The 23757-nt window shown below is 36.3% G+C and overlaps 1 protein-coding gene across 2 annotated transcripts in view; it reads right to left on the bottom strand.

Annotated features, from left to right (window-relative positions):
* Positions 1-23757, bottom strand: part of LOC136832230 (uncharacterized) — a 304198-nt gene that overhangs the window by 21663 nt on the left and 258778 nt on the right. For both annotated transcript variants that reach the window (XM_067093078.1, XM_067093077.1), the window contains exons 5-7: positions 11396-11581; positions 10127-10295; positions 4032-4203 (exon numbers count right to left, since the gene is read on the bottom strand). In XM_067093078.1, the coding sequence (XP_066949179.1) occupies positions 4032-4203; positions 10127-10295; positions 11396-11581 (527 nt within the window). The remainder of the gene's footprint in view (positions 1-4031; positions 4204-10126; positions 10296-11395; positions 11582-23757) is intronic.

Below are 23757 nucleotides of genomic sequence, written 5' to 3'. Positions count from 1 at the left end.
GATCGTTTCTTAAAGACTTCTCTAAAGCCTGCAGTTGTTCTCTGAAGGAGGTGCCATAGGCAACGTGGTGGTCTTCCTTGACAACAGAAATATTTGCAATTAATTCATCAGTTTACTTTCAGTAAGTTATCTTATATTTTAACTGTTTAAATAATCTTTGCCAGATGTGATCCATTTACCAGTTAAAATATACTGTGGTTGGTGACACTGCGCTCACATTTTCTTATGATAATCTGGCATCTGCCAATGTATGTGGGTTTCCTGTGTACTGGACAGAGTACATAACTTTTTTTGTCCTTGCTAAATACATCAACAGTCCACACTTGAGAACATTGTGTAACTATGTCAAGCAGTTTGTCATCAAACAGTTACTATAGGTTCTAAACGTCCCAAATATTCATGATGTTGATAACAGTCATCAGTTCATCGAATATATTTCACAAGTTTTAGTATGTCTGGATAAAATTCGTAGAACTTATAGTTCCATCACCTATTTTGTGAAGAGTTCTCATTTCAGTGACATCAACGAGAAACTTCTCTCAGACGAGGCTTTCGACTTCCAACAATGGGATGTCACTAGCTGACTGCTATCTGCGGTTGCATACGAACAGACTGGTGTTTCAAGGTCATGACTTTTACTGACTAGCTGCCGATAAGTGCACTTACTCATACACAGACACATGCGCACAGATGCATGCCAGAACAAAATGCTTATAAATGTATAATGAAGTCTATACATACATATTGTATATACATATATATATACAGTATATACATACAGACATATATATATATATATATATATATATATATATATATATTATATATATATATATATATATATATATATATATATATATATATATATATATATATATATATATATATATATATATATATATATATATATATAATGTGCGTGTGCGTGTGTGTGTGTAAATTTTGTGTTAAATTTCTCAAGATTCATTTTCAATTCTGGTTTTTAAGTAATTTTTGGCTGTACTCAATTATATATTAGAATTTAGTTCCATTGTGAATCTGATGCAGGCCTGAGGATGACCAGGATTAATGGCTGAAACAGAGAAGCATACATGCATACATATATATATATATATATATATATATATATATATATATATATATATATATATATATATATAATGTATATATAAATATATATATATATGTTTTATATATATATATATTATATATATATATATATATATATATATATATATATATATATATATATATATATATATATATATATATATATATATATATATATATATATATATATATATATATATATATATATATATATATATATATATATATGATGATCTAAATCGTTTGTAATGTTAACAAATTTAACCAAACACCGCAGTGCGCACAGGACTTTAAATGCAAGGGCCGTTTTTGTACCGCTATTCTAACAGTGGTCCTTTTGCCCTGTGACTGATGTGGTTTTATAATGAAGCCCTTCAATAAAGCCTAGAATTCTGGCAGAGCAATACCAATATCTCTCTCGAACTAAACTTAAAAATAGTTCAAAATTACCGGATGATAACGCCGGCAGGGAAAGTTTTCTTTTAATCTATCCATTCACTCATCTATCTATTTCTGAAATATTTGCTGCTTATCTCTTAGTTTCTCCTTTCACTTTGATATCTTATTGAATTTTTTATCCTTTGACTCTGATATCTTATTCAATTTTTATTTATTTTCCTCTTCGTTGTATCTTTTTTTCTGTTACATTTGTTACTTTATTCCTTGCGAATTAATGACCTTTTGGAATTACTGCGTAATTATAGAAATTAGCACATTTCAAAATAATGGTTTTAGGCTTATGAAAGAATGTTTGCATATTTTAATAAATAAAAACTATCAGTAAAAACATGAGAGATTCGCATGATCTTTAGGTTTGGTTTATAGCTGGTTTTAATAATAATAATAATAATAATAATAATAATAATAATAATAATAATAATGACAGCCGTCTGGATGCCGCTGAGTGTATACTGTAGTTTCTCAATCTCTCAAATATGTTTCTTTGTAGCAACAAGTAAATTATATAACAGCTGATAATGATGAATTGCCATATAAATTCAACGGCGTCGAGGCAGCCATTCTTTTTAATGACGTTTGTTGAAAGAGGGCTTTCTTCCGAAATAATAATAATAATAATAATAATAATAATAATAATAATAATAGATTCACAATTTCGTGAAAAACAATCTGAGTAATAAAAATCCACAAATATAGTAAACGTTAACACTGATGAGGAACACCGAAAGTCTTTGGTTTATTTTACATAGTAATATATTTACTATATAATTGTGGATTTTTATTACTCACAATAATAATAATAATAATAATAATAATAATAATAATAATAATAATAATAATAATAATAATACTGTACTTCCCTTTACGTTCTCTTACTTCCTAGTGAGCACCATATTCTTCGGAAGCCTGAATTTCAAGTCAATGGCCCCTGTGGGCTTATTCCATATCAATAGGGCTCACCTTCTGAATACTACTACTACTACTACTACTACTACTACTACTACTAATAATAATAATAATAATAATAATAATAATAATAATAATAATAATAATAATAATAATAATACCATCCTGTAAACTTAGCAGCTAAAGTGAATGACATTCATCCATTCACCGTCTACGAACCCAACTCATTTCCTGGCAATTCCTTTCTACATCTTTTTTTTTCTTTTTTGGCTGTCAGTGAAGCAGGAGTCTGAGGGAACAGCGTGAATAGGGATGTCGATTATAGCTGAAAGCAGCGCGCGACAGTGAAAAATGACTTTTTACATTCTAGGGGGAAACTTGTATTTTAATATTTTACTTACATTTTTTATTTATTTATTAATTTGTTAATTTGCCTGTTTTTCTAATAAGTGGGCCCCTCTTTCTGTATTTCCCATTACTTTCTGTTACTTAGTACGAATGAACACCATGTCCTTTGGACGCTGGAATTTCAAGTCAGTGGCCCCTGTGGTGGGCTTGCTCTATATGAATAATAATAATAATAATAATAATAATAATAATAATAATAATAATAATAATAATAATAATAATTTTCTTCTAATTGTCCTTTTTGTCTATTTGACCTTTTTATGAGAAAGTCTTCATAAAAATGATAATGGTAATAACACTTACTGAAAACAAAAAGTCTTCATAAAAATGATAATAGTAATAACAATTAACTGAAAGCAAAACATATGTTCAAATATCACCAACAGCAGTCAGTAATCGCTTTATTATGTACTAAATTTATCGTAAATAATCTCCATCAAATTCACTACTTTAGACGAAAAAGAAAACAAAAAAAAAATAAAAATAAAATGAGAAATAAAATAAAATAAAACTTTCCATAAAGCCACGTATTTTTCCTCATGATGGTTACACTGATATCTGCTATAAACTCGGAACAATTAGGAATACGTGAGAATCGTTCCTTTTAGAGCTGAACCTTCTGATATGAAAGGAGTTTGGCCCCTGTACAGAGGTTCTGTCTGCATCAGGTATTTTCCTGTCTTGCAATTGAGTTTTTGAGCGCATGTATGCAGCCTCTCACCAGAATTGTCCCTTCATTTACGAGCACCAGTGATGCAACTTTTAAATTATGAAAAGTTGGTTATAAGTAAAATAGCAGTAGGTTATTTCATGCTAAAATTTGGCAATTTAGGATAAAAGTAGGGTTTCGACCTTGAGAAATACGTCAGAGGTATGCACACAACAATCAAGAGATGGTGCTGTTCAATATGATGAAAAGTCTGATAAAAATTAAGAAGAAATTAAAGTCTGAAAAAAAAATTGAGAAGAAACTGAAGTCTGAAAATAAGTGAGAAGAAATTAAAAGTCCGAAAAAAATTGAGAAAATATATAATGGCAGCGTTACTCTCGAAAACGAATAAGCTTCATCACAATAATAATAATAATAATAATAATAATAATAATAATAATAATAATAATAATAATAATAATGTCAACTCTCCACTCACGCTGCCAGGCCGTCCCAAATAGCGAGGGCCGTCCTCAGCAGAACTTCGTTTCCGTGCAAGAACGTCAGATCCCACACTCTCATGACGATCTCTCTTGGGAGGCAGTTGCTGAAGAGCGTGAGGAACCACTGCATGGTAAACACGTTGGTCAGAGGAGGCTCGTAACACGTTCCTGGAAAAAAAAGGGGGGAGAGGATGAGAAGCTGTAGGCAAGAGCTTCTGTGGCTGACAGTGGGGTTGTGACATGTACGGAAGTATCACACTTTTAACTTTGATTACCATACTTAGAGCTAAATATCCAACTATTTTTTTTTTTGTGGTTCGTGTCAATACCGAAGTAGTGCTTGCTCGTGCTCGTTTAACACCTTCACGTCCTACAATTGTGCATTACTCTAGTGTAAAATAATGCTGGTCTGTGCAAAGCTGATTGTAAAGATTCCCCACAAAGAAGCGCGTTCGTTGTCACAGCATTCAGGGGAAACTGGTCACAGCATTCAGGGAAAACTGGCCAAGTTAACCACACGAGGAACTACACAGATCAAGGACACAGAAAAAGAACTTGTAATCTGAGGGAGGTGGACTCTGTTACACAGCCAATGAGAATAAAATTTCTGTCTCTCTCTCTCACTCTCTCTTCTATATCTAATTCCTGAACTACAGAGTACCTTCCGGGCAACATCTTTCGTTCTTGAACTACAGAGTATCTGAAGGATGATGAACTATCCTTCTATGCGTGCAAGTATATGTGTACGTATAAACGGATGCAACAGTGGCATGAACACACTCAGATGCATGTCTGTTCATCACGTAATGGCCATATCTCAACATGCGTAATCCTTTGAACTTGATGTCTACAATTTCAACTTACCACTTGAACTGCTCTAAAGTCAACCCTCTCTGTCAAGGTAATTAGTTAATTCTCCAATATTAAGATCAGAATAAAATGCGTTTTTTTTTGTTTTACAATTCTTCCTCTTCCACTTATTCCCACTTGTGCTTCCTATCTTGTTTCTGTTTAATTTCTTTACAACTGAACATCACGTTAGTGGATGTTTGTGACATTCAATTTCATACACACACACACAATATACGGTATATATACATATATATATATATATATATATATATATATATATATATATATATATATATATATATATTTATTTATATTATATATATATAATATATATATATATATATATATATATATATATATATATATATATATATATATATATATATATATATATGTATATATATGTATATATATATAATTATAGATATGTATGTACTGACCTCCATGCGCAGAAATATAACCCTACAACGTGCTTAGAACATCGATACCCTTCGTTGGTATGATACCATTAATGACAGAAATAAATCGCTTAGTGATTTCCGGACTGCTAAAAAAAAAAAAAAAAAAAAATCGAGAAACAAACAAGCCATTAAATCCGATCATCTTTCTTCTGAGAAAACCTTCTAAAATTCCTGAGAAAAAAAGAAAAAGAGTTCATTATACTCGTCGTCCTGGATGTAATTGGAAAATCGAAACCCACAGGGGGCTATTATCCGGTATGGTTTCCAATCCGCAAATGAATGGTGATTTCAGCGGATCAGTTTTAACGAACCGTAGAGGGGACTAGGAGCACACAGGAGACATTGGCTGACAATAGGAGATTTGTTACTAACCGAGGAAGTCTCACCTCAGTTGCAGTGGCAAGTGATTGGCAACTCTGCAACGCTATGCTCTGAATTTTTACTCTATGGCGACCGTCAATTGCAATGTATTTTCAATCTGTAGTACTTTTAATTTATTTCAAGGGTGTAGGTCATCGTTTAGATCACCATTCATAATCCCTTTCCAGCAAATCTAACCAAGTTTGGTCAAGTGTTTAGAAATTTAGGAAAGAATGGCAGATAGGACCCTCCTCCCCAAAAAAAGGTGAAAAAAGTGGGTGGCAGAGGAGGAAAAAAGACATCCACAGAAATTCCAACACGAAAATTTCTTAAAAGAACAAGACCTAAAGTTAAGGCATCAACACCTTCTGCTTAAATTTACTCCAGGCCTTGGCGCGAATAGTAACTAACTACAAGTTTGGTTTTGATCTCACTGCTTTCGATTTTGATTTCGAATGAATAATAATAATAATAATAATAATAAAAAACCATAATATAATTAATAATTTGGAAGCCTGAATTTCAAGTTCAATGGCCCCTAGTAATAATAATAATAATAATAATAATAATAATAATAATAATAATAATAATAATAATTTGGGTTTGTTCCATATGAATAGGGTTCATCTTCGGAATAATAATAATAATAATAATAATAATAATAATAATAATAATAATAATAATAATAATAATAATAATTTCAAGTCAATGGCCCCTGTGGGCTTGTTCCATATGAGTAGGGTTCATCTTAATAATAATAATAATAATAATAATAATAATAATAATAATAATAATAATAATAATAACAATAACTGTAACCTGTAACGGGGTTCTCCAGGCAGAACCTAGACTCAAAAGCATCCTTGAAACCCCTCTGCCTCTTAGTCTCATAATTGATTAACCTCTCATCAACCTCCAACTTCCATTAGGCCTAACTGACAAATTATCTTTCAGCCTCGGAACCCGCTGACTCTAGCTGAATTTTCAATCAGCGGAAAAGTTCTTTGATGCGATACTCTCATTTCCTTTGAAGATAACTAGGAAATAAAATAAGGTGTATCGAATAAAATTTTTCGTTACTCATCTGCGGTTATGATTCTAATGAAACTTTATTGCAGCAGAATCTACTGGCAAATTTATTCTTTTGTGTTCACGCCAGTAACTCAGGTACACGGATATGACTCCAAAGAGACGGAGAAGCAAGCAAGAAGTACACGAGCGGAAACAGCTGTTGAGTTTGAACAGTACCCCGATCCTTTGAAATGGAATTAGTTAAACTATGTTATACCCTACAAATACATTTTGCCGTTTCAATTTATAACAGAGTAATGCTGATAGGTTGGGAACTAAGCTCCAGCGTTAGAAATGATTGCAAGAAGGTCTAGAAGTCCTAGAAAAAGGATAGAAATTCAATTTGAAGAAATTCCCCTAAAAAGATGTTTAATCTGCATCTAAATTGAGATGGTTCTTAGATCGACACAAATAGCATCTGTGCAAAAGTCAAGTCAAAAAGGCCAGCAGACACTTGTAAGAAGAATCATCTGACTGTGAGTAGCATAGAGAAGAGAGGATTTCGAAAGATAACTGATGGAAATCACGACAATTCTCATTTGGTTTTAAAACGCACTTCTGTCATGAGCAGTCAGTCTGTCAGACACGCACGTCAAAATCGGTTGCTTGAAATTTGATTATAAACAGATTAGTTGGGGACCATTCTATTTTTACAAAGGAAACGCGCTCTCATGGCAGCTGAAATCAAACCGTTCCTCGCGTGCTTCAGAGTTGCAAGCAGCTAACTAGATCCAACTTCACTCGTCCAAGATGAAGTTACAGCAGTTCGATGGGATTCGATTTCACTTTGGCTTCCGGATCTGAATCATTCTCGTCAGCCTGCTCTCTAGACTCATAATATGTTTTCGAAACGAGGAGCTATATTCCATTATTCAAAGAAGAAGAAGAAGAAGAAGAAGAAGAAAAGAAGAAGAAGAAGAAGAAGACGGAGTAAAAGAAGAAGACAGGGGACTCACCTCGAACATAACCAAAGAAGCGCTCTCGAAGTATCGACGATCGCCAGAGTCGGGGAACACGGAAATAAGAAGAGTGTTCCAAACGTGGCAGCTTTAGTTATGTGTTTTGAAGGTTTACTAATTGGGTACTAACGGGATTAATATGATTTTACTTACGTTTATTATCTGCTTTAGTACGTAGCGTTGGTGTGATTAGGTCGATAATAGGTGGACTTGGTTACATCTGTCAACAAGGCAGTACCGAGAACAGAGTGACCAGACACACACACACACACACATATATATATATATATATTATATATATATATATATATATATATATATATATATATATATATATATATATATATATACACACATATATACACATAGCATCGTAGAATACAGTAATGTGTCAAAACAAAAACACGTGTTTTATGCTAATCTTGGATGTATAGAAATTCAAATTCACTCAATCTGGGAAAGCGAAAGGCCTGACCTCCATAAATCCAGTTTCGTCTGAAAGGAATTTTCAGCGATGTAAATATTGTATAATTTCATATTTGTTTATTTTCCTTAGCTGAATACAAACATTCTTTTTAAGAAAGATCTTTTCAAATTTTTATTTTTCCTTGAATGCGTTCTAGTATAAGCTTTTTGAAAAGTGTTTTTTAAAAATTTATATTGTTCTTACGTGAATTAAAACAAATATTAAACAAGTAAAATATGCGTCGAAGTTTCTTCGGCTCAATTGAGTTTTCTTTACAACGCTACAGCGTATAATCAAGGCCACCGAAAACAGATCTATCTTTCGGTGGTCTCGGTATTATGCCGCATGAGCCTCGGCCCATGAAACTTTAACCACGGGCCGGTGGTGGCCTATCCTATATCGTTGCCAGAAGCACGATTATGGCTAAATTTAACCTTAAATGAAATAAAAACTACTGAGGCTACAGGGCTGCAATTTGGTATATTCGATGATTGGAGGGTGGATGATCAACGTGACAATTTGCAGCCCTCTAGCCTCAGTAGTTTTTAAGATCTGAGGGCGGACTGATAAAGTGCGGACAGAAAAAGTGCGGACGGACAGACAAAGCCGGCACAATAGTTTTTTGTCAGAAAACTAAAATTACGTTTTTCCATTTTTTGTATATAAGAAACCTTTTTAATAGTTTCTTTGAGAGAAATACAAATAGGCTACAATAAGAGAAATGTTATTTTTAAAAATTCTTGATTGAGTTTATTCTTAAAAAAATAGAATAAGCCTACTTTAAACATTTCTTACTAACTCATTAACTGATCTGAATATAACTTCCCTGCTACAAAGGCAAGCGAGTTATATTCAAATCAATTAATCTATTAGGAAGAAATGTTTAAAGTAGGCTTATTGTATTTTTTTAAAAATAAATTCAATCAAGATTTTTCTAAATATTACATTTCTATCATTGCTATTGGATTTCTCTCAAAGAAACTGTTAAAAAAGGTTTCTTGTTTTCTGAAATGAATATGATTGTGACTTACATTTCCACCATTTGTAGCGCTTAAAAAGTTGTCGTCTGAATACAACTTGCAATTTAAAAGTTGTTTGCAGCAACCCTTCAACCCCTAGCTGCAACTCCTTTCATTCCTTTTGCTGTATGATCGTTCATATTCTCTTTCTTCTATCTTATTTTCCACCCTCTCCTAACAATTGTTTCAACATTATTTTCAGCGATGAATGACCTCATAGGTTCCAGCGGTTGGCCTTTAGGCCAAATTTTATATTCCCATTCCCTGTAAGGCCGTGGCTGAAGTAACTGACTGATTCATTATGCAAAACTCGTAATACTCTTCATAAAATTCTAAATGGCATTAAGGCAATGGAATTTCAGAAGTCCAAATTCAAGGGCAACCGAACTAAAGTCCCTATAATATAGACCTTACATGGCAGAGATCTGAATCAGCATGTGAGACGCTAAGCTCTATACTTCTATCATTCAACATTCAGTGAATGCTAAACTGATATCCTTCGTTTGGATATTATGAAGCATCCAGCAAAATCGTACAAAATTACAATAACATTATTATAAAACACGATAAAATGACATCAATAAAACATTGTTGAAAATAATAATAACGACGATCGTAATAACAATACAAATATTATAGATCCACATTAACTTTTTAAAAGGAGGTATTTTGTGTTTTTTTTTCCAATTTCTAAGATATAAATTTAAAAATACTTTTTGAGATAAAAACTGTTTTGCATCTATGCTTTCCTAAGTTTTTACTTTTCTTCAAAGGATTGACTTAATGTTCGAGCAGTATCTATACAGACTGCACGTCGCTTCAGAAATAATGGAAATCTCCGCTCGCTTTTGTGTTCCTGGACCTTTTATTTTACCCTTTAATTTACTCAAACGGGGTCCCTGCCTGTGGCCAGATCTGCGGCATCGTGCTGAAGGTGTTCCAGATGCCTCGAGAGATGAGGCAGCCGGAGGCGCAGAAGGTCGCGGAAGACTGCCATGTCGACACTCAACCCGCGGAGGTTATTGGCGAAGTAGGATTCCGGCAGGACGCCTTCGATCAGGTAGATCATCACCTGGAACATGAGGCTGAGATGAAGAGCTTGTATATATATATATATATATATATATATATATATATATATATATATATATATATATATATATATATATATATATATATATATATATATATATATACGCGTCTTGTGTGTACAATGCACCTTCTGGAAAAGGTGTGGCTATAATGGCAGAGAGCTTTCCTGTTCTGAGAAAGTCTTGAAGCATGATGATGCTAGTACTTCGCCCTTCTCTTGATTTTCCAGCTACTGCTGGTATTTGTTCACAGCTAGGTCCTGACACATACTTATATTTAAATATCTATATTTAAATGCAGACATACATGCGAACAGTACACATATAAGAAGCGTATGGATAAGAAACATTGCGCTTGTGTCTGTGTGCGCATGTGAAAAAACAGACATTCAAACAGACAGACAGATACTGACCTTGACAGTCAGACAATTCAAACAGACAAAGAGACACACTGACCTTGGCAGACAGTCAATTCAAACAGACAAACAGACAGACACTACTGACCTTGACAGATAGACAATTCAAACAGACAGACAGACACTGACCTTGAGAAGCAGGCAATTCAAACAGGCAGGCAGATAGACACTGACCTTGACGGACAGACATTTCAAACAGGCAGACACACAGACACAGACCTTGACAGACAAACGATTCAAACAGGCAGACAGACAGACACTGACCTTGACAGACAGACAATTCAAACAGGCAGACAGACAGACACTGACCCTGACAGACAGATAATTCAAACAGGCAGACAGAAAGACACAGACCTTGACAGACAGGCAGACAGTTCAAACAGGCAGACAGACACTGACCTGACAGACTACTCAACCAGGCAGACAGACAGACACTGACCTTGACAGACAGACTATTCAACCAGGCAGACAGACAGACACTGGCCTTGATAGACGATTCAAACACACAAACACAGACACTGAATAAACGATTCAAAATGCCACACACAGACACTGACCTTGATAAACGATTCAAACACACAAACACAGACACTGACCTTGATAAACGATTCAAACACACCCACACAGACACTGACCTTGACAGACAGACAGACCACAACACCTACCTTCAGAGCATCCGACTCCTGACGTTCCATGACCTCCAAAATGATGGCAGCCAGCATGTTGAAGCCCTGGCAGTATCCGACGCCCTTGTTCCAGCGGGCGTAGGCCAGGAGGACACGTTTGAGCATGGCTTGGTTGTCCTCCGCTTCCTCTCCGCAGAAGAGCGAGCAGCCCGTCCTGTGGAGATCCTACGTAGGGAGAGAATGAAAGGGAAGTGAGAACCGCAGAATTATTATTATTCAGAGGATGAACCCTATGCGTATGGAAGAAGCCTACCAAAGGGGCCACTGACTTGAAATTCAAGCTTCCAAAGAACATGGTGTTCGTTAGGAAGTAAGAGACGGTAAAGGGAAACAAAGAAAGAATAGATCTCAATTATTAAAGAAAAATAAACTAATAAATTAATAAATAGATATGAATGTATTAAAAGGCACTGAGAATAGTATTAGGGTAGTAATGCGCTGCATTTTCGCTTGAGTTTGTGCAGTTCCAATTGCACGACATCCTCAGGGAGATTGTGGAGGTCCTACAGAGGGAGAGAATGAAAGGGAAGTGAAAGGTAGAGAAGAATATAGAGAAATCTAAATGAACAAATGGAAAGAGACCACCAACCGCGAACAAGAACAGAAATGGATGAAAGCATAAGTAAACATAAAATAAATAAAGGAAAATAAGACAATAACACCAGTCGACGGAGTGATAAAAAGGAAGAGAAATAAGTACAAAAAAAAACTGGGGTCCGAATAAATGAAAAACAAGTAAATGAGAAACAACACAGCAGGGTCTGTGAAGAGAAAGAGGCGAAGAAAAAAGGACAGTGAATTTAAAAGTAAATGAAAAGAAAAATATATGTATGTATGTAAAAGGATACCTACACAATACATAGAATACCGAAGAGGATAAATGAGCAGAATAATCGAACAAATGAACAAGGACATTAAAAATATGACATAATACGATTTAAATATCAGTGGATCGCAAGATACCCATCTATGTCTTCACCTATTCGTTCTACTTTTATTACCCTTCTCCAGTTCATACCTATTCTTTCCTCTCTCTCTCTCTCTTGGTGCGGCCCGGCTGGTGATGTCAAATACCGTAAAATATGTCTGAGGTATTTCCCATATGAATTCGCGTCATTCATTTGTTCTATTCTGTCTGTTCCATTTCTAGTTGAAGGGTATTTCTGTTATTCAGAAGGAGAGAGAGAGAGAGAGAGAGAGAGAGAGAGAGAGAGAGAGAGAGAGAGAGAGAGAGAGAGAGGGTATGGGTGGGGGAAATCGTTGTCTTATACTTCTTAAAGAGAGAGAGGAAGTTGGAATCTGTTTGCAAAATGTAGAGAGATAGAGAGGATTTTTTTTTTTAGCGTGGAAGAGGTTATTGTCTTTATTTTTCTGTACCTATTTTCCTATTCAAATTTTATCTTCACATTGCAGTATAATTTCCCTACCCTGTCATTCTTTCGATGAGTCCGCGGGTACCTTTCCTCCTCCTCTCTCTCTCTCTCTCTCTCATATATATATATATATATATATATATATATATATATATATATATATATATATATATATATATATATATATACATATACATATACATACACACATATATATGTATATATATATGTATATATATATATATGAATGTCTTTCCTGTAATACTACAGTGTAATATGAATATAAGAAGGCCCATAAAACACTATTTAAACGTTGAAACCATATATTTCGGGCACTAACTTCTGTGCCCCTGTTCACTGGTAGAATATGGACAGGTGGAAAGTTACAATGGTATATATACAAAACATAAAGGTGTGGCATGTAGGCCTCCGATGTTATGGAGGTGGCGTTTCTTAAGAAGGAGGAGAATGACCAAATTCCCTAGTGGTTTTTGGCCTCATTAGCTCCCGTTTGGCGATGGATCTGGCGGTCGCGTTTCTTGGTCATCTTCTTCATGAGGGGTTTGAGGATTATATATATATATATATATATATATATATATATATATATATATATATATATATATCATATTTATATATATATATATATATATATATATATATATATATATATATATATATATATATATATATATATTACCATCAGCCTTAGTTCTTTATTGGAGGGGTGGGTAGAGCTCTCCCGGCCAGCACGCTGTTGGCCCAGCGTTCGACTCTCCAGCCGGCCAATGAAGAATTAGAGGAATTTATTTCTGGTGATAGAAATTCATTTCTCTTTATAATGTGGTTCGGATTCCACAATAAGCTGTAGGTCCCGTTGCTAGGTAACCAGTTGGTTCTTAGCCGTAAAATAAATCTAATCCTTCGGGCCAGCCCTAGGAGAGCTGTTAATCAGCTCAGTGGTCTGGTTAAACTAAGATATACTTAACTTTACCATCAGCCTTTACAGGCTAAATACAATATGGTCTCATTAACTTTTCCCTATTTTAGTCCTCACACAACTCCCCTCCATATCCTCTTTATATTTACTCCCTCATTCATCCCTTCCTATATAAGCGCCTTTTTCGTTTAGGCTCAACTTGATAAGCACGCTGAGTTGCCGTCCCATCGGCATCCCCACATAAAATCCAATCATTTTTCATCCGGCGATTCTGTCCCTTATTCTTTTTATCTTCTTCTTCATCTTCATCCTCCCTCCCTTCTTCCACCCTCAGCTCCTCCCTGCACGTGTCGTCATCTTTTCCCTGGATGCCTTCACCCAGAGTGACATCCATGGAAAAGTTCCGACAGCTTCTTTACCTCGAGGCGGAAGCACAATACAAGGAATGGTAATTCTTTTACGCAGAATCTTGTCGAGTGTATTTATCTAGACGAATTGGTGGCGAGGAAAAGCAATGAGGAAGAAGGAACGTAAGTGATGTAGGTGTATATGCATGTGCATATTTAGCAACAGGTACATATAACCGCTTTGCATGTATACATAACTTTTCTCAGTGTGTATGTATGTATAATGTATATATATATATGTATGCATGTATGTGTATATATATTATATATATATGTATGCATATATGTGTATATATATATGTACGTATGTGTATGTATATATATGTATGTATGTATGTATATACACATACATATAGTATATATGTATGTATATAGTATGTATATATATATATATATATATATATAATATATATATATATATATATAATATATATATATATATATATATATATATATATATATATATATATATATATATATAATATATATATATATATATATATATATATATAATGAATTTTAGTGAGCCTAGACCTTTCTTGTTTGGAGTTTTGAATTTAACGTTCTAGAACCTTTGTCGTCCTTTGGTTTCATACATGGTTTGGTTGGTGTTGAAAAAAAAAAGGACGGTACAATATGAGACGACACAAAACTGATGCTAGTGTCAGCAGAGATGAAGTAAGAATCAACAAGGAATTTAGTCTATTAGTCGGTGGCTCACGATGCTGAACCAGACAAAAGTAAATCTCCTGGCTAGCTGAGCTCGTAAAAAAAGCCTGTGCAGGCATAAGGCCTGCTAAATCTATAAAAACAGTCAACAGTGCTGTTCTTTTGCTCCACTGGATTTCTTGGATTTTGATTACCTGATAAAACCTTTATGTTCTCTTCGATTCGTAGCTCGTTTTCAGAGAACTTTAAAAATACATCATATAAGGCCTGCCTACAGAATAGGCTTCTTATAACTACAGAGATGATGTTAGTAATGCCACATACATAGCGCTATCGTTCTATCATTATTGGAAGGTGTCCTGTCCAGAGGGCAGCGGCTTCTAAGGATATTTATTTGGGTTCCTTTCATGGCAAGCATTCTCAAGATCTTTCGATGAATGGACTTCAGGTTCTGCTGGCTGGGCCTCTTTCTTGACAGGTGGTTTCCAGCTTCCAAAATATGGCAGTTATGACTTGAATAATTGCTATATCATGGAATAGAATAGAATACAGAATTTAGGCCAAAGGCCTAGCGCTGGGACCTATAAGGTCATTCAGCGCTGAGAGGGAAATTGAGAGTCAGAAGGTCTGAAAAGCCTAACAGGAGGAAAACCTCAAAGCAGTTGCACTATGAATCAATTGTTAGGAGAGGGTAGAAAGTAAGGTGGAAGAAAGATAATATGAATGGAGGTACAGTAAAAGGAATGAAAGAGGTTGCAGCTAGGGGCCGAAGGGGCGCTGCAAAGACCAAAAGTAATGCGTATAGTGCACCACATGAGGTGTACTGATGGCACTTACCACAACGATATATATATATATATATATATATATATATATATATATATATATATATGTATGTATGTATGTATCGTTTGACCACCTCCAATTGGATCTATTTCGACAAGGAAGTACGTTAGCACCTCCAGTGCCTCCACGCAAAAGTTAGCGCATGCTACTCACTTTACAGAGTAGCATCATGCCCACACTGTTCAGGTGCTGCACTGTCTCACAGCCTAGTGCCACAAACTGTTATTTCGCCTTACACGAATGATGGCCTCAGAAACACCATCACAGGCAACAATTTCTCAATCTCTTCAGCCATCTGTGACTTTTTATTTTGTAAGAGCTTTCACTCTTCGCAGCATCAGCTCCTTTGATGGTCTGTTTATGTTGTAGTATTGCAGAAATAGGAGATTTGGGCATACAAAACTCAGTAGCCGGAAAGTGACGTGACACCAATTTCAAATCTTGCTATGAGTTTCTTTTTAATCTCTGTCAGATGAGTGTGCAGGTAATGAGAGAGAGAGAGAGAGAGAGAGAGAGAGAGAGAGAGAGAGAGAGAGAGAGAGAGAAATATTTTGATATAAATCACTGGCTCTGTATCATAATCAGTTACTGCTGCTGTGTGGGGTCTGCGGTGGGAGGTTGAAACCAACATCTTTTGCAAGCTTGAATTTCAAGTCAGTGGCCCCTGTGTGCTTGTTCATGTAAACAGGTTTCATCTACTGAAATAATAATAATAATAATAATAATAATAATAATAATAATAATAATAATAATAATAATAATAGAATCTCTGAAGTAGAGCGCTGGCATTAACGCACGTAAATAGAGAGAGAGAGAGAGAGAGAGAGAGAGAGAGAGAGAGAGAGAGAGAGAGAGAATTATTACATAAACAGCCACGAGGTACAAGAAACAACGAATAAACAAAGAAGATGGCGTAAAAAGGAGCTTATTGATGGAGGAAAGTAATCCCCACATGTAAGCAGAAATTTCCATTCAACCCTTCAGCGTTCCAGAAAGACGCTTTTCTTACACGGTTTCCCGCTTTCAAAAACGCCTTCGGGAACGCGTCCAACGAACACCAGTGTCCCCATAGGACGGATGTCCCTGTACCCTCTCGTAGGAGGAAAAGAAAAGGGGAAAATGATTTTCATTCACTGCCAAAGCCAGGCCCCATTTTCCTTATATACTTTTTTTAATCGTCAGAAAGAGGTTGCATGCTTGTGTATCTATGCGTTTATGTCAGGAATAAAGGAGGATTGGGGGAAAATTGGACAGCTTGCATACACAGAAGCCATCTGACTTTTAATTAAGCCAATGGCTCCAAAACATTGATCATTCTTAGGTCACCTGACGAATAGATCAGCCAAATATTCATCAAATTCAGTTCACTCGTTCTCAAGATATTCTGGTAACGCAGACACATACACATTCGAAAGAAGAGTGATTTTTGGAGATTACAGAATGCGGCCTCGGAGAAGGTACACTACTGAATGCTCTTCTTTCTTCTTTCCTTTTTTCTGTTTGGAATAAAGGTGAAATGACCCCGTTGACAGTTGTTCTTCTTCCCTGCTTGTGTTACTTTTTCTTGATTTGTTTATACTTTTTAGTTTTCTGTAAAAGAAAACCATTGTGACGGCTTTGTCTGTCCGTCCTCAGATCTTACAAGCTACTGAGGCTAGAGGGCTGCATATTGGTATGTTGATCATCCGCCCTCCAATCATCAAACATACCAAATTGCAGCCCTCTGGCCTCAGTAGTTTTTATTTTAATTAAGGTTAAAGTTAGACATAATCGTGCGAGTGGCGGCGATATAGGACAGGCCACCACCGGGCCTTGGCTGAAAGCTTCATGGGCCACGACTCATACAGTATTATAAACTGTACAGAAAACTCGATTGCGCCGAAGTTTCTTCGGCGCATTTTTACTTCTTATTTGTTATGTGGTTCTTCTTTCTGATGAGGTTTGCTGAGCAATTTAATGTGTTTTTCCGCTTGTTCGATGTGAATGATAACAGTAATAATAAGGTAAAACCCAGGGACTTTTATTTGATTAGTTTGGAATATATTTCATTTGTACAAAATAACCCTCAATGAACGATTTGCGGCAACAAGGGGATTCTCATTTAATGATGTAAATTTTCAGAAGAAAAAAAAAAAAAAAAACAGCCGTTACTTGCTTGTTTTTTCTAGCAAGTAGTAGGCTACGCCTTTGCCCATATAGATCACTGGAATATTACGTGAAGATTACCAGAAACAGAAGTTACAAAAGAGATAAAGGTAGGAGGTGGGGAGAGGGGAGGTGGGGAGAGAGAAGATGACTTTAATAAGCAAGTAAGAAGAGTTGGCCACGGTGCAAAGGAATTCCCACGCGTAAATAGCGAGAGTTCCCTTCTCCCCTAAAGTGCCATAACCAGACGCTATCCTGAAACTGTTTTTAGTCTTCCGAAACTCCTTTGGGACGCGTCCAGCGAGCGGCTGGCCCCTATAGGATGATGGGTCTTCCCAGCTTCTTGAATAAAGGAGGACGGTAAGTGGGGAGGGCTGGGGCAATAGGGGAGTGGGGGAGGGGGGAAGAGGGTGAGAATAAGTATGGGGAAGCTCTTCTAATTCATGTTTAAGACGAAATACGGAGGTTCCTTCTCTTAAAGGCCTGTTATTTCTGTTTTCTTTTTCTATTTTTTTCGAAAGGGCGTGCTTTAGAATGATGAAGATATATAAAATCCCATACTGATAGATGTTCTTGTTTTCTGTTTATAAATTTTTATGTTTTCTTCTTCCCTCTATTCGAGAGTGTGCAAATTTTGAACTAATGATTAATTTCTATTTGATCTACAAGAAACATATAGATAATGCTTGGAAATGACTTATTTGGTAATGTCCGACTTGTAAGTTACTTCACGCGCTACAGCAGTCGTTCAAAAGCAGAGCTTAAATAAATGTGACATGGCTTAAAAATACCTTTTACCTGTCATTCATAATTTATTTTATTGAGAAGGGAAATTTATATACAGCTTTAAGATAATTTATTTGGTTCTACTTTACTGAACTCTTAAGGAGCAGTTGATAATGCTATAAAACACTTTCTTCTTATTCTATTTACCCTTAAATGATGATCCAATATGAGTCGTATGTATAATTTACTATTCATATCTTATTTCCCAACGAAAAAAAAATTCATATACTTACTACCGACTGATATTTAATTCTGGGAATAGCTATGGTTTCATGCCACTGCCGTAACAAGAATATTTTATCAAATATACAGTGAATAGAACAACTATTATTAAGAGTATATACATTGTTCATAATGTATCCACGATGTCTGTTTTCTCACAGCATTCGTGAAACAAAATACAAGTACCTAATCATGAAATGTGAACAGCAGAAAACACCATCATTCTCAGTATAGCAAAACTATAACCACAATTACGAAACACATTCGTATTAATAATAATTGCAGCAATTACGCAATCTAGCACTCGACTCGACAGGGCCACAGAAATGATTTAAAAAAACAGAATCAAAGGAATTGAAACTGCATTTCTCTGTTTAGAAATACGAGAAACATTTAAAAATAATGACGAGCCAGGAGTGCATCTACGTGTCAAGGGAGGGGAGAGCCGTTCCAAAGACTACGTCAGAGTCTTTTTATGCAGATGCCAGACACCTCCATTTTCTGACTGTCTGGGTTGCGGGAGGGGAGGCATTACTTCCTTATCGTTTCGTCGGGAGATCCTTCTCATTCACTTATTTTGTTACTTCAATGTTTCCGTGGCGTCTTCAGCTGTTGTTTGATTATATTATTCGTTTGTTGATAAAATAGTGCAATCTGACGCAATAATATGAGAAATCTGTGAGCAATAATAATGATTTTGATGACGGCTGTGTTGCGATATATCTTCGGGAATGGTGTCTCTTCCTGTGACGTTAACAGGTACGCATACTACACCATATAAACGATAGATGACTTGTGGAACTGAGAAGTTCGACAGCGAGGCACATTTACTGCATATTGATGCTGCTGTTCAGCAAATCTGGTTGCTCTCGGCAGGAAATGAGGATCAGGGATCAATTGTGAATGTGGAAGATCTCTGTTAAAATACAACCTATGGAAAATTGACAAACAAGAGACCATCTATCGATGTTGCAAGTTATATCTGCTAATATCAGGAAACAGAAATCTACCACCACGAACCACTCTGTCTAAAAGAGATAAATCTTAGGCAGAGGCAGACATCACCACCGGAGAGCAGTGTTCTACTAAAGAAAGGACAAATGACTTAAAACAGGTTGCACTGGTTTCATCACTGTTATAAATATATGAGGCCCTACGTACAGTATCAAACTTCCGTACTGACACTTCGTTAGATGTTTCTCAAAAGTAAGATGTGAGTCAAAAGTTACACCGAGTATAGTTCAAAAAGTTAAGTGTATCTTAGCTTAACCAGATCACTGAGCTGATTAACAGCTCTCCTAGGGCTGGTCCGAAGGATTAGATTTATTTTACGTGGCTAAGAACCAATTGGTTACCTAGCAACGGGACCTACAGCTTATTGTGGAATCCGAACCACATAGCGAGAAATGAATTTCTATCACCAGAAATAAATTCCTCTTATTCTTCATTGGCCGGTCGGAGATTCGAACTCGCGGCCAACAGAGTGGTAGCTGAGAACGGAACCCGCTCGCCCAACGAGGAACTAAAAGTAAGCTTCAGACTCATTTAGCAGAGTCCCATCCACCTGAAAGTGAGGATGGGGTGGAAAATATGCACGAGATCTGCTAATCAACAGTCTTTTTGTTTTACTGGAGTTCAGCATCATACCCCACCGACTGCCCACCCCATTAATCCGCTCCATGTCCCGACTGAGGCTAAGGGCGGCTTCATTTCTCTGGTGTTGCATCATCAGCATACTGAACAATCTTGTTTTCCAGGTCAACAACCATATCACTTGTATAAACTTGAGAACACTACCCTCTGTGCAACTCCAGACACAACAGGTCTTGGTTCGCCAAAGATCCCATCAACAACTCGCTGCTGCCTACCTGTAATCCTTGAACATATCCATCCACTCCAAGATTCTGAAGTTTGCACATAAGTGCCTTATGATTTATTAAATCGAAAGTAGCATTTATGGTAAGATTTCTTTCGACGCTCAGGTATATTGGTGAATCGTATGCATATAAAACCTATGAAAACCGAGGGTAATTTTTTCTCCGGACAATCTGAGTTATCGAAAAGTGGTCTACAGTTAATCTCAGATTTCTCAAAATAATTAGTGAATAATGGATGTATATACAAAAAGGAGTATTATTCTTTCTTTAAACATTTTCGGTTTCATGAAGACTTCGAATAGTTGGAAAAAACAACTATCATTGTTTTTATTATTCCAAAGGCTTTAGGAAACGAGTCTACATTTAGCCTAACATTCCTCTCAGTAATTAGTGGCTACTGTAAGCCGTTTGAGCTATGGAATGGGAACCAAAAAGGTCTGTTATTCTGAATATTTTATGTAGTGTTCGTCATTGCAAAGAGCCGCACCCTTTGAGAGACTTCTCTTGAAAGGCAAAGGAGTAGATGTAGCGCAGTCAGCAACTGACAAATTACAGATAGAATGATTGTGGTACGGCCAGAGAGATGGGCAAAGAGCCCGTGTTGTACTGTTAACGTTGCCAGTATGTAACGACTAAGTAAGAAACTAGAGGTAATTAACAGTTCTTCACACTTCCTTCTGATCAAATTCTCTTGTCTCGATCACATGCACAGTTATATTTTCGCCCTTGACCATAGCACTTGTATTTCTATCTATTTCAAGTTTTACTTCAACCAAATGATGATCGAATATACCTCCTGCCACTCCACATCTCAAAATTACATTCACCAGTATAATATTCCATCTACTTTGTACAAACACTTACTCTAGAAAACTATTTCCTCAGCATTTTAATTTTCTAAAGTATAATTCTGAATGTCCTATCAAAGTACACAAAAAGTCTGATATTTCGTGAAATCTGGAGTACAACAAGACACTGCATTTATAATTTGCTCTCGAAGTTATGACTTCTCAATTTTATGACAACTTATAATCAATAATTATAACGTGATTTAGAATGTAATCAAATGTAATTTACAAGTTTCTGAGCACACAGTGAACGAGCCCGAACAAGTAGGATCAGTCTCCCACCTCTCCTTTTCAACAACCCCCACTACCAAAATGCCCCATTTAGAATCCCCCTATTTGCAGAATCTCGTGTTACGGCGGCTAGAATAGAGTCCCAGCCACAAAATGCGAAATGTTTGCAGTGCTGGGGCGAGAATACATTATGCAGTCGCGGTTTCAAATGCTGCATTCTGCTATGTATCATTTTTCCTTTTGCCTGAACAAACTCCAAAGAACGAAGCCATTTGTCCGAAATCAACTACACCAAATGTATATGAGGTTGACATCATGTAGCATGTCTTCTTCTTTCTTTCTGTTACTAGATCTAAGAAAATACAACTACATATAACAATATTTGTTCAATTCGTCCCTGTTTTGACGAACTAGCATATCCCATTTTTTTTTTAGTTTTCAAGTTATAATTTCTCAATCCTAAAACATATAAAAATTTCAGCTGTCTCCGTTGTCAAAACTTCCTCAAAAGATGAGCCGTTTAGGAGCTCTGAATAACATCAAAATCTATGAAGCCTATTTTCTCCGAATGAGGAAAAGACGACCTACGCCAGTTTGTCAAACTAGGGACGAATTATGTGGACAGATGACCGCTCGGACCGATATGCCATATAGGCAATTTTAATCAGTAACCAAAGATACTGACTGTGGAGAGTGAAGTTCCCTCTGAAGAAAATGATAATATATTTGTTCGAGAATTCAAATTATGAGAGAGACGAGAAGGGAAGTGAAGAGCAGCGCAATAGGATTAGATAGATGGGGCAGCCCCAACTGCCATTTACGTGGATACTTCGGCTTCTTATAAGCGAAATGTTGCGTAAAGTTGCAGATATGACAAAATCATGACAAGATGCGAGATGCATTACGATTGTTTCCGCCTCGGTCTGACGAGGATTACCTCGTCGAGGTTTCTCCCTCTCTCTCCACCTCAGCCGTGACCCGCAACAGTCAGCTAGTAGTATGACCCACTATTTATATCATCAGAGACATACTAGACTTTTTGTAAATACTACATACCCTTCTCTTCCTGTTCATTTCGTGAGGGCAGGCTCCATTATGCGTAAACTTCATATTATGACTATTTGATCTTGCCATCCCGAGAGAGAGAGAGAGAGAGAGAGAGAGAGAGAGAGAGAGAGAGAGAGAGAGAGAGAGAGAGATACCCTTCTCTCCTTGTTCATTTCGTGAGGGCAGGCTCCATTATGCGTAAACTTCATATTATGACTATTTGATCTTGCCATTCCGAGAGAGAGAGAGAGAGAGAGAGAGAGAGAGAGAGAGAGAGAGAGAGAGAGAGAGAGAGAGAGAGAGAGAGTTTCACTAGATTCGACTTTCATGTTTGGTCTTTTTGACCTTAAAGTCGAAGTGGGTCACGGTTCTTAAAGACGGTCTCGACTGGTACTGCAACCCAATTTCTGTTTCCCTAGATGATAAGAATTAAATCAGGTTTCTTGTCAGCTTTCAGTTACTCATTCACTTAATAATGACTCAACCTAAAAGCAAGAGTTGATATAAATAGCTTTCGTCAACGAGCCTATTCAGACTGAGAACGACAAGAGTGAATCACACTAAAGAGTTTGTGGAGGCAACGCTCGTATGCAGAGAGAGAGAGAGAGAGAGAGAGAGAGAGAGAGACGAGTTCTTTTAAACTGCTTCTGGAAACTGTTCCGTTCGTTATTTCACATAGCAAAGTCTTCGTAAGGTAAGATACTTTCTGTTCTACGCTGAAAAGAACATTTTTCCCTTGGAGGGGGCGGGTGAAAGATGGTTATTGGGATTTGTTCCCGTTGTTTTGAATGAACGTTGTTTTAAACGTCGCCCACGTCGTGAACTGCCAAAAGCTGTGGCTGTTTGCTTTGATTTCCAAGAACGTGACACGTTAACTCAGCTCACATGAAGCATTTGTGGCACTTTCCAAAAATCCCTCGAAGATTAGGAAGCAGGTCGGTTAACACCAA

Source organism: Macrobrachium rosenbergii, chromosome 49 (genome assembly GCF_040412425.1).
Source record: "Macrobrachium rosenbergii isolate ZJJX-2024 chromosome 49, ASM4041242v1, whole genome shotgun sequence".
Taxonomy (NCBI): Eukaryota; Metazoa; Arthropoda; class Malacostraca; order Decapoda; family Palaemonidae; genus Macrobrachium; species Macrobrachium rosenbergii.
Note: the sequence above shows the minus strand (reverse complement) of the source record. Positions and strands in the feature narration are given on the sequence as shown.